We start from the raw sequence: 13,407 nt of genomic DNA on the forward strand, positions 1-13,407 counted from the left end.
AGGGGAGGCAGTTACCGGACAAAGAGAAGGGGAGACCTAAGGGGGGGGGTACTGTTACGCCTAGCGCTCCGGGTCCCCGCTCCTCCCCGGAGCGCTCACGGCGTCTTTCTCCCTGCAGCGCCCCGGTCAGTCCCGCTGACCGGGAGCGCTGCACTGTCTTGGCCGTTGGGGATGCGATTCGCACAGCGGGACGCGCCCGCTCGCGAATCGCATCCCAGGTCACTTACCCGTCCCGGTCCCCTGCTGTCATGTGCTGGCGCGCGCGGCTCCGCTCTCTAGGGCGCGCGCGCGCCAGCTCTCTGAGACTTAAAGGGCCAGTGCACCAATGATTGGTGCCTGGCCCAATTAGCTTAATTGGCTTCCACCTGCTCCCTGCCTTTATCTGACCTCCTCCCATGCACTCCCTTGCCGGATCTTGTTGCCTTGTGCCAGTGAAAGCGTTTAGTGTGTCCAAAGCCTGTGTACCTGAACTTCTGCTACCCATCCTGACTACGAACCTTGCCGCCTGCCCCCGACCTTCTGCTACGTCTGACCTTGCCTCTGCCTAGTCCTTCTGTCCCACGCCTTCTCAGCAGTCAGCGAGGTAGAGCCGTTGCTAGTGGATACGACCTGGTTGCTACTGCCGCAGCAAGACCATCCCGCTTTGCGGCGGGCTCTGGTGAAAACCAGTAGCCTCTTAGAACCGGTCCACTAGCACGGTCCACGCCAATCCCTCGCTGACACAGAGGATCCACTACCTGGAAGCCGAATCGTGACAATACCCTCCCGAGATTCCTGCAAAACACCCTGGGGGTCAGTGAGACCGGTGACAGATTTATTTGCCACCCGCTCCCGGCAATTCTCAAAGGGATCAGGAGACCCTAAGGACCCATAATCCCGTTCAAGAACCAGGGAGGTATACCTGCTGTACTGATACTGCCTTATCTCAGATTTCAGCCGGTCTATGCTTTGTTGGTCCCCACCCGCCGAATATAGTGACTCCAATTCTTTGCGCAGCTTGAGATACTGGCCATACTTACTCCTCCCCTTTTTAAAGGACAGTCTCCTTAAGAGGGTTCTGATCTCATCCTTGACATCCTCCCACCAGGCGGCCATATCATCATAGAAGTCCACCCGCTCTAGCTGACTCTGCATAAAGGAATGAACACATTTCTGGACATAGACATCCTCCAAGATACTGGAATTAAGCTTCCAAAGACCCCTTCCAATATCTGGGCGCTTACTGACACCAAGGCAGAAAGCTAAGGCCATGTGATCCGAATAAGGAACAGTTCTCTCATTCCTATCACTAATAAATTCTTCAGGACCCACAAACGCCATATCTATTCTACTGCTCCTGTCAGAACATGTGTATGTTAGTTTGGGTTTCCTTCCACCCTGTGTGAAGACATCACTCAGACCAGCCTGCAATATGATGTTATTTAGGACCTTGGAGTCCCTGGTCACCGCTCTACCTGAGGACCTGTCACCCGATGTCCTAGTGACATTAAAATCCCGGCCATGATTACAGGAACAGATGTGAATAGATATGGTTTTACCTCATTAAATAGCTGGACCCTTTCTGTGACTGTCTGTGGGCCATAGATATTTGAGCCGGAGTCTTCTACCTTGGATTGTGACCTCCAGGATCAGACACCTTCCCATAATGACCTCTGTCATCCTATGTATTGTCACATCCTTGGTGGTAAACAGTATGGCCACCCCGGCATAAGGCTCCACAGCCAGCGACCAGAAAGAAGGACCAGACGTCCATTCCCTCTCAGCCTCACGTAAATACCCCCGAAGAAGTCAGGTGCGTCTCCTGCATGAAGATGACATCTGTGTCCAGATCCCTAAGATGGTCATAGACTATGTGCCGTGTCCTCCTAACTTTAATACTGTTCACATTACTAGAAGTTACCCTTAAAGTAAACCCCGCCATGATAAGAAAGAAGAGCAGAGACCTGATCCCCATCATCACAAGTCAGAATCTGAGTCCCGCTGGCCACCACCTGTCTCCATGTCTGACTCTACCTGAGGTTTTACACTCGGGGGTTTCTTTTTTATTGGGGGTTGGTCCCTTGTGTCCCCGTCACAGTCATCCTCTATTCTTTTCAATTCAGTGTCCAGATCTCCCTCGGACTCTGACAGAACCTCGTACCTGTTGGACACGACCATCACTCCTGCCCTGTTGTCAGCCCTTTTCTTCACACTGATATTATTCTCCCCCTCAGGCCTGCGGGAGGACTTGTCTTTTTTTCTCCTTTTATTTTGCTGTATCCTATTCCCCTCAGACACAGAAGTGGACACCCCTGGCTGCTGCTGGTCTTGTGGCACAACCTCCATGTCCCCCTGTGTGCTCTCTGACTCCTGAGGTGCTGGTGCAGTGTTACTCACATCTGTCTGGACCTCCTGTCTGGTCAGAATAGGGCCTGATAAAGCCTCCTCCTCTACAGCCTCTGCTGTCCTCATCAGGAAGCTCCCGGCAGATGTTGTGCCAGGCATTGGGACAGTCCCGGTGAGGGTGACCGATCTCACCACATAGATTACATCTGATGTTGTGACAGTCAGCACTTAGGTGACCAGTCTCACCACACAGGTTACACTTTACCACAGTACAGGTGTTAGCCAGATGGCCAGGTTTACCACATTTAAAGCACTTTCTGGGCTGACCAGGGTAGAAACAAATGCCCTTTTCCCTCCCAATGAAGAAGGAGTTGGGCAGATGTTGGGTGATGTTCCCGTGTTGGCGCAGCTTCACCAAGACCTTCCACCCTCCAGTCCAGATACCGTCATCATCTCTGTTCTTGGTGAGATCAGACACCAGGTCACAATGTCTGCGGAGCCACACCACAATGTCCTGGGGAGGAACAGCTTCATTCCAGAAGATGATATTGATGATGACGGTATCTGGCTTGGATATGGGAATAAAACTGAATTTATTCCAACCCTCTGTGTCTCTGAACCTGGGGAAGTTGGACCAGAACCTATCCAGATTAGACATGAGCTTAAAGCTGACATCATAGCCCTGTCTATCTGGAAGGTTTATTACAGCCAAGATGTCCGCTGGCACAAACCCCATCTGGTGGCACAGGAGCTCCCTCACCACAAACCTCCTATCCAGAAGGTCCTCCTTGGCACCTCTGTGCCGAAATCGCACAACATTCCTCCTTTTAAATGCCTGGCCAGTGTAATTGGCGCTGGAGGTGAATGATGGAGCACCACGGCTCCAGGCATTTCTAGGAGGAACCTGGCGGGTACCTGTGTCCTGTCTAACAGGGTTGGGGTCTACTCTAGGGGGCCCTGCCACATCTGCTGTGCTTGTAGGTAAAGGGGGGAAATCCTGCACATTATTGTGTACAACATCACCTGTCCCATCCACCTCTATATCATCATCAGATAATAATACATCCCACACAGACTGTGCACCCCCTCCAGCCACCGACCCCTCAGGAACATCACAGTCCGCACCCGCAGTCCGTGCCCCAACATCATCACAGTCCGCACCCCCAGTCCGTGCCACAACATCATCACAGTCCTCACCCCCAGTCCATGCCCCAACATTATCACAGTCCTCACCCCCAGTCCGTGCCCCAACATTATCACAATCCGCACCCCCAGTCCGTGCCCCAACATCATCACAGTCCTCACCCCCAGTCCGTGCCCCAACATCACCACAGTCCGCACCCCCAGTCCGTGCCCCAACATCATCACAGTCCTCACCCCCAGTCCGTGCCCCAACATCACCACAGTCCGCACCCCCAGTCCGTGCCCCAACATTAGAGCTCTGCTCCATCACCTTCATACACCGGCAAATGTCCACTGTCCTCCTCATGTACTGGGTCCTCTGGGACTTGTGGTGCCTCTGCAGGTACCGGAATTGCAGGCTCTTGTTTAGGAACAGCTGCAGGTCTCTGATGTTGCTGTTCTCCATACTTATGATGATCCTTAAAGGTGAAGTTTGGGGGTTTTATTAGGGGTCTTTTCACCTCCTGGGGCTCCTCTGCGGTGATGTCAGGTATTACATCTGATCTGGGCTCAGAATCAAAATTTAGCTGGTACTGGGAAAAGCGCTCCTGGTTCCTATAGGATTCCGCCACTGGTCCCATCCTCTCCAGTAAACAGTCCATCTCGCTCACTATGGTGGCCAGCTCTGTGCTCAGTGTATACAGTTTGTTGTCATGCATGGACTTGTATTGTGGGTTCGCAGTCTTTAGTTTATATATACAGTCTATCTGCATTTGCAGCATTTGTTTTTGATGCTTCAGCTCCTCCATCCTCCTCACCAGTGCAGGGATCTCCTCCGCCAGCTGTAGCTTTGGTGCCCGGGTGGTCTCTTTGCCCTGCTGGTGGGGTCTGGATAGACTCTCGGGCTGGATGAATACAGAGCCATGGCTGCTTGTATCTGCTGAAGCCAGGTCAGAGTCCGGGGCAGGAACAATTTTGCAGACACTTTGAGATGTCTCCACAAATTTCCCAGGTGTCACCTCCATAGACCTGAAGGGTACAAGAGTCTTGATAGAATAATACAGATCTGTAATGTTGTATGATGTGTATCTTAATTCTGTAATCTTGTATGATATATCTTGATTCTGCCGTTTGTAACCGCAAGGCTCGTATCGTACTTCTCGTTTTCTCAACTGCTGATTCCTAACTGTTGTGCACGTACATCCTGTTCTTGTGTTCTGCTGACTTGTAACTATTAAGCAACATGGTATATATATATGAACGTTGGCAAATAGTAAAACAGAGCGTACTTTGACGGCATCTTGTGTGCATGTATTTTTTCCACACCTGACAAGACGCTCTCCTGGCCAGTACAAGCCTTAAGCCAAATTGGACCTAGTACCAGGGGTACAGAAAAGACAGAGAACCAGTACCAGGGGTACTGAGTAGATTATAAAGTTATACCTTTCAGCTGGGGGCTCAGTCCGGGGTCGAGAGGGTCATCCTCCGGACCGGTAAGAACCATATCCTTGTGTGGTATTGTCGACCCGGGGGGCACTGGCCACGTCTCGATTCCAGTAAGTATAAGAGTTATTTTCATATCGTGTCTGGGACACAGTATTACAGTACTTGCCTTCTGTTCAGGGAACAGGGGAAATGAGGAACTAAGAGTAATTTGACAATCCAGGGTGGTTGTCTTGTTTCAATTTGGCTTAACGCTTACAAAAAACTTCTTGTATTTCTGTTTAGTTCTGTTTAGTGTTTTACTTGTAACTTCCTTTTTTTTCCCCTTACGCTTAAGAAGACACGTGAGTATACTAACATTGCTTTAATGTATAGAATAAGGTGCATATAACTGTTATAATAATAATAATAATAATAATAATAGTAATAATCTGCTGGTTCTCAAAACATCTGTAAGACGCCCCACCCTCCCGGCTAGAGGTAACTTGTTGACCCGGGATGTGGTGAAAGCAAGTGACAGTTTGTTCAGAGATACCGTGCATGCTCAGTGATTGGTGCAATTAAATCAGAGAATCCCTAATCTGTTGAGAGGAATTGTCGGAGCCATCAGAGTTCAATACAGCCAAATCCAGAGATTGAGGCTTTGCACCAATTACTGAACATGGGTTCCAAATCATCTAAGTCCTATCCTCCTCCCCTTCCCGGTGAAACATGTAAGGCTTATGTGGCCCGAGTTAGCCCTACAAGATGGGACTTAGTGAATCCGTGGGTAGATGATATAGTTGGTTGGTCAGAATTCATGAAGGACTCCAGCCCATTCCCAAGGGAGGGGGCCAATGATAAATACCACCTGACCCCCACTCTAACAACTACATTTGTAATCTCGAGAAGGGTAGAGAGCGTATATGGAGAGAATTAAAAGAGGAACCAAAATCATCACTGCCTATTGCTGTGGCATGCAAACAAAAACTAGGTGAAACTGTTACTGAATTTTGGGAAAGGTTCACAGCATGTTGGCGTTATGATGCAGGGCTGTGTAAATTGTTTGATAGGATTAGAGATTGTTGTCAGAAATAGAGACTCAACGATTTGGTGGAGAAGCAGGTGATTTGTGAAGGAGAAAGCATGTGAAGCAGTGTGAGGAATGTAGGATGAGCAGAGCTGACACTGCTGGAATAAATGAAGTGAAGATGAGTGTTCAATGCTATGGAATGGAGTGATGTGGTAAATCGCTTGGAAAGCCCTGTGTATGTGGTCATATGATGGCGTTTATAGGATGGTTCTTATGATATAAAGTATGTTATATATGTGTGAGGTGTATAGAATCAGGAGTGTATAGAAAATGACCAGTGAATGTTTTCCCTGTGAAGCTGTTGTGTTGTAATGAAAATGGTGTTTAATGAAAAATCATCAAATAGTTCAATTTAATACCACGTGAATATATTTTTCTTTTATTTCTTGCCTTCACAGTAACACAGGGTTGATGCCAAAAAAAAATGAAATGTATCAGGAAATGCGATTAATTGTCTGATTATATTACAGGAGTAATAACAGAAGAAATTTGGCCAAGAAGATAAAATAAATATAAAAAGTGATCACTATTTAATTGATAAATATTACTTTAGGCATTTACAATCAAGCTAATGGTTTACTGGATTATAAACAATGCGCATTGGAGATAATTATTTTTCAAATTTTTGAGAGAGCTGTGTACACTTATTTTTATATCTTTGGTGAGAATGTGGGCCCTGTGTGTTGTACGCTAAGTATTTGTAAATGTCGGTATTGTTACATGTTATGTTTCTTGTATGTCTCTTGATGTTATGTAACACTGTCAGTAACACATGTGATAATAGATGTTTCATGGTGACTGACCAGAACTGGGGAAAGACAAGAAGCCAGACTCAAAGGGGCGGTGACTGGTGACACAGAGGTTTGGGAGGAGTAAGGCGGGGTTTACAGGGAGCATGACAGCTTCTTCTTCGGATCTGGTGCAATTTTGTTTTTCAGGGGATATGTGTGTATGTGCATGTGTATATGTATATATGTATATATGCGTATATATATATGTCTACTGTTTGAAATTGAGTATGTTCATAGCACCTGTATACACAATGCCCCGAGGGTGACCATTTAACCTTCCCTTCCTTTCGCATCATACCTGAATGCCCTGTAAACCTCCTGAGAAGAGACCTCATATGTAAACTCAAATTACATATCACTTCATCCCAGTCCAGGTTACATGTCACGTCTGACCTCGCACCCATAGTCACACCTGCAGGGTACTATCCTGCTGGACATTATCCTGTTATGTCCCCGACCCAAGTCCCACCTGAGGTAGACCCCATTGTCTGGTCACATGGTGACCATGATGTAGGACACATTGACTGTACACCATACAAGGCAAGACTCAAACCAGACATCCTCCCGGTCTACCAAAAACAGTACCCCTTGTCACGGGAAAAAAATCAAAGGTATCCGCCCTATGATCAAACATTTCCTACACACTTGAGTTTTAGAACATACTGTCTCTCCCTACTGCACTCCAATTAATCCGGTCCCCAAACCCGATGGTACTGTCTGTTTTGTACCAGACTTGAGAGCCATCAACAGACTAATTGTGCCTATTGCCCCTATAGTTCCTGATGTCACTCACCTGTTGTCATCAATCCCAGCACAGGCAACTCATTTTTCTGTCCTCGATCTGAAGAATGCTTTCTTCTCGATCCCAGTGGACAAAGAGACCAGACTCCTTTTTGCTTTTTCCTTTGAGGGACTACAGTTAACCTGGTGTAGAATGCCCCAGGGGTATGCTGATTCACCAGTTGTGTTCAGCATTGTCCTCCAAGCCTTTATAAAATCATGGCACACCCCCCAGGGTTCTGTTCTCCTCCAAAATGTTGATGATTTGTTACTGTGTAGTTTCTCTGAGGAGGCCTGCCTTGAGGATGGTGTTGTGAACAGGTTGAATATCTGGGTTTTGTTCTGCCAAAATGGAGTTGAGCAAGTCTAGAGTCCAGTCTGTAGCGGGCCTGGTCACCCCGCACGCCCAGAAGGAAATGCAATCTTTCTTGGGTATGATAAACTACTGCAGACAGTGGATTCCCGACTGCTCATAGAGATGCAACCCTATCAGGCAAACCAGATCTAATCAAATGGTCCTCATAAATGTACAAATCTTTTAATAACGAGTCCAGGGCTAGGTCTCCCAGATTACAATTTGCCTTTCCACATGTATGCACGAGACAATTGTAAAACCATGGCGGGTGTGCTGACACAATTTCACGGAGGCAAACTGCATCCTTGTGCTTTTTTCTCAAAGGTGATGCCCGTCTCCGTACAGGGGATGCCGGCATGTCTGCGAGCTCTTTCTGCCTGTGCTATGATTGTTGAACAAGCTACCACCCTTACTTTAGGACATGACACTACCTTGTACACTTCTCATGATGTTATCTCTCTCCTTAAAGGCCTACATACACAACACATGTAAACACAACGGCTCTCTGGATATGAGGCAATTTTCCTCAGTAATCCATCCTTGAAAATGGTGTATGCCTCCCCTACATCTGGCCCTGCGCACTAGTTGGCCTGAAAATTCATGATGATGTGATGCCGGACATACACGACTGCTTGCAAGTCATCCACACTGACGCCTCACACAGACCCGACCTCTCTTCAGTGCCCATACCTGATGCTCCAGAAGTCTTTGTAGATGGGTCATGTACACGCCCCAATGACAATGTTTACCATGCCAGTTATGCTATTGTCCAATTACCTGACATTGTCCTCAAGGCCCAGTCCATCCCCTATAAGTCCGCACAAGCTACAGAACTCATCGCCCTCACAAGAGCCTGTACACTTTTTGCTAAGAAACCTGTCACCATTTACATGCACTTACCCTACCATCACAATCAGTCATCATTCACTGCAGGACACACACACGTGGGACTGATCACATTTCAAAGGGCAATGCTCTAGCAGACCACACCGCCAAACTGGCTGCTACACAACAACCTGTCTCACTGATGTTACCAGTTCTTACACCTCCTTCACTCGTAGACACACAACTTCTTCTCTCTCTTCAGTCCTCTGTTCCCAAACAAGAGGAATATGATTGGTGTTATCCAGTATTGCAGAAAAATCCTGTAACAGGATTGATCTACAAAGAGGGGAAACCATGCATACCCCAACACAGTGCCACAGTTTTATTGCTCATTTCCACGGAGTAGGCCACAGGGAGCACCTTTGAGAAGTGGAAACCAGTCCTTCCCATCATACTCTCAGAAATTAGAAAGACCCCCCATAAGACTTTAAAACTCTCCCCTTTTTGAGATTCTCATGGGTAGGCCTTTCCCGACTCCATGGGCCCAACGACCACTTATAACAGAAGAAGGGGACCTCGACCAGATAAGGGAACAATATGTCACAGACCTCATCCAAACCCTTGATAAAGTAGAACAAAATGTTGTCTGTAATTCTCCTTCTCTCCCACAGGAACCAACACACCAGTTCCAGGAAGGCGACACTGTCCTGGTTAAGACTCTGTCGAAAGGAAAGAAGCCCGGAGACTTCACCTTTGGACCCCCAACCACAGTTGTTGCCGTGAAGAGGACGGCGGTTCTCACGGAAGACAGCCCTTCTTGGATCCACGCCTCTCGGATCAAACTCGTTCAACATCACCCAAAGGAGGTAATAACGGGGGCAGACAGCCCTGACCTTGAAAGCCTACCGAAAGATGTACCCGCTGATGCCCTGGCCTTGTTCTGGCAGATGGTTGAAGAAACTAAGTCTCCTGATGTTTGCATTAATGACTTTATTGACTTTGATACACCCCACGGTGACTCTACAGAATGAATTAGAGAGACACCCAAACAATAAGTTCATGAAACACCATATAATGTTAGCACAAAACCTCACTGCAAAGGATTGTTGGATATGCACCCATGCCCCTGTGTCTGCCCAAAGCATGCCCTACTTTGCTATCCCTGTGCCCTCATATGAATTATTTCAGGGAGACTGTTTTGACATGCTTGCTGACAATGAGACACCATATGCAAAGAACTGAAACACCTCAGTGGGTATTCCTATAGTAGGATGGGTGGGGCAGCCATGGTGGCAGGGAAACTTAAGCAGCCCAGGCCCAGGACCACACCAAATGTTGGTCTTCAAAGGGGGTTCCTGGGTAACTCGAGTAGTCACACATATATTAGACCTAGGAGAGATCCCCACGGAAGGGATAAAAGTTAGTTTTCACAGGACATCCGCAAGTACTGATCTTCTTAAGCCCAGCCAGATAGAAAGGTACTTACATGACCCAAAATGGCCAAATAACACCCTCTTTACTCAGGCTACTCAAGACGTAGACTGCTATAATATAACAGGACACCAACCATGCAATGACACGTCAGAATACCAACTTACTGATCCAATATGTAATAACCCAGATGTGGGCTACTGCGGTAGATTAGGGCAGATACCTTCCTGGTGTTACTTAACAAATGCCTCTAGACTCATTGACATAGTTAATAAACTTATCAATCAACATTCCTCTTTCTGGGAGCTCCCACGAGACATCTATTGGGTATGTGGTAGGGAAGCCTACAAGTGGTTGCCGGTAGGGGTCAAAGGCACATGCACCCTAGCTAGACTTATCCCCTCCACCTTTGTCATATCCAACGACGACATTGACATGAGAGCAGCTCCTAAACATATGTTATACCGAAGAGCAGCAGATAACAAAGAAAGGGAAAACGGTAGGCCACATGTTGTACAAATGGGAATAACCAACAAGCTTTTTAGCACCATTTTTATATATCCAATGGTGATGCAAATATGGGATAAGTTAGTCGAAGCCACTAACTACCTCGATGACCAAATATATGACATTTTAGAAATTACTAATACCTCTGTGTCCGTGCAAAATCAACTGATGATAGTGACTAACCAACACGCAATAGTCTTGGACTATCTCACAGCAGCTCAAGGAGGGATGTGTCAAATCATAGGTCCTACTTGTTGCCATTACATAGACACTTCAGGAACAATTCAGATGCACCACCAGCTTGAGAACATACAAAAATTGAGGGACAAATATGCCAAAGACAATGAAATCAACAGGGATAAGTGGTGGGGGGATACCTTTTCAATATTGAATCCCGCTACCTGGCTCAAGGGCGTAGGAGGATGGATAGGGGGCGTTCTGCAGCTCATAATACACATTACTGTCATTGCCCTTATAGTATATGTATCAATAAAACTTATTTTCTTATGTATGAAACGCTGCAAGCCAAGACCTGCTGCAGATACTAAAATCCTCCTCTCCACCTCATCAGACACCCAAGTCCCTCTACTTCACCGTCACTCGGCAGAAGGCTATACTGCCTACATAAAGACTTTTCAAAAGAAAATAGAAAACAAGAAAAACCAAGTTGTCTAAAGTGACAACTGGTTTTAAGAGGGGATTGAAGGGTACAAGAGTCTTGATAGAATAATACAGATCTGTAATGTTGTATGATGTGTATCTTAATTCTGTAATCTTGTATGATATATCTTGATTCTGCCGTTTGTAACCGCAAGGCTCGTATCGTACTTCTCGTTTTCTCAACTGCTGATTCCTAACTGTTGTGCACGTACATCCTGTTCTTGTGTTCTGCTGACTTGTAACTATTAAGCAACATGGTATATATATATGAACGTTGGCAAATAGTAAAACAGAGCGTACTTTGACGGCATCTTGTGTGCATGTATTTTTTCCACACCTGACAAGACGCTCTCCTGGCCAGTACAAGCCTTAAGCCAAATTGGACCTAGTACCAGGGGTACAGAAAAGACAGAGAACCAGTACCAGGGGTACTGAGTAGATTATAAAGTTATACCTTTCAAGACCCCTCTGCAGTATTTTGGCTCTTACCTCCGGCCTGGGATCTGGTGCGGCCTGAGCGGGCCATGCTGGAGACCACCTCTTGCTGCTGTAGGTTCTCCTGCAATGTTTGTCTCTCTAGAGATGTCCTCCTCTGTCTCTGTGCTGGTGAGTGGAGCTGCACACCTGCTGCCTGTGATCTCCTCACCTCCTGTGCACCTCCATGTGATCCCCTCACCTCCTGTGCACCAACATGTGATCCCCTCACCTCCTGTGCACCAACATGTGATCCCCTCACCTCCTGTGCACCAACATGTGATCCCCTCACCTCCTGTGCACCAACATGGCCTTGAATAGCAGACTTGTCTCTTACAGGACTTACTTTCTGGGAGCCTTTTTGTTGTTCCCCACACTGAGAGCCTTGGCCGGCCGACTGTATAATCACACGTGTCTCACAAACACTTTCTGCTGCTTCTTTCTTTGCTTTACAAACATCCATTTCTTTATCTTCCATCCTTGCACTTGTAGTGCTTCCATGCTGAGGACTTTGGTGTACAACATCCACTTTAGGATTTTCATCTCCATCAAAAAGAGTCTGGGAGTTTTCCTCCAGTGTAGGCCGAAAAGCCTGGGCCTTGCTTGGGGAGCTTCCCCGCCCAGGGTGGCCCCTCCCTGGGCTTGCTCCAGACATCAGGAGAACCACAACACACAACCTCACAGCTAGGAGGCAGTATTATAGTAGTTATATTCTTGTAGATATGAGCAGTATTATAGTAGTTATATTCTTGTATATAGGGGGCAGTATTATAGTAGTTATATTATTCTTGTATATAGGGGGCAGTATTATAGTAGTTATATTCTTGTATATAGGAGGCAGTATTATAGTAGTTATATTCTTGTATATAGGGGCAGTATTATAGTAGTTATATTCTTGTATATAGGAGGCAGTATTATAGTAGATATATTCTTGTATATAGAAGGAAGTAATATAGTAGTTATATTCTTGTATATAGGAGCAGTATTATAGTAGTTATATTCTTGTATATAGAAGCAGTATTATAGTAGTTATATTCTTGTACATAGGGGCAGTATTATAGTAGTTATATTCTTGTATATAGGAGCAGTATTATAGTAGTTATATTCTTGTATATAGGAGCAGTATTATAGTAGTTATATTCTTGTATATAGGAGCAGTATTATAGTAGTTATATTCTTGTATATAGGGGCAGTATTATAGTAGTTATATTCTTGTATATAGAAGCAGTATTATAGTAGTTATATTCTTGTACATAGGGGCAGTATTATAGTAGTTATATTCTTGTATATAGGAGCAGTATTATAGTAGTTATATTCTTGTATATAGGAGCAGTATTATAGTAGTTATATTCTTGTATATAGGAGCAGTATTATAGTAGTTATATTCTTGTATATAGAAGCAGTATTATAGTAGTTATATTCTTGTACATAGGGGCAGTATTATAGTAGTTATATTCTTGTATATAGGAGCAGTATTATAGTAGTTATATTCTTGTACATAGGGGCAGTATTATAGTAGTTATATTCTTGTATATAGGGAGCAGTATTATAGTAGTTATATTCTTGTATATAAGAGCAGTATTATAGTAGTTATATTCTTGTATATAGGAGCAGTATTATAG

At 45.7% G+C, this 13,407-nt stretch overlaps 1 protein-coding gene across 1 annotated transcript; it reads left to right on the top strand.

The window, feature by feature from the left end:
• Positions 1 to 4,469: 4,469 nt before the first annotated feature.
• Positions 4,470 to 11,634, top strand: LOC130367580 (syncytin-A-like). Its single transcript, XM_056570085.1, has 2 exons — positions 4,470 to 6,907; positions 6,980 to 11,634. The coding sequence occupies exon 2, from the start codon at positions 10,046 to 10,048 to the stop codon at positions 11,324 to 11,326; it is 1,281 nt and encodes a 426-aa protein (XP_056426060.1). The 5' UTR covers positions 4,470 to 6,907; positions 6,980 to 10,045; the 3' UTR covers positions 11,327 to 11,634.
• The last annotated feature ends 1,773 nt before the right edge of the window (positions 11,635 to 13,407 follow it).

The sequence above is a fragment of the Hyla sarda genome, chromosome 4 (genome assembly GCF_029499605.1).
Source record: "Hyla sarda isolate aHylSar1 chromosome 4, aHylSar1.hap1, whole genome shotgun sequence".
Lineage (NCBI taxonomy): Eukaryota > Metazoa > Chordata > Amphibia > Anura > Hylidae > Hyla > Hyla sarda.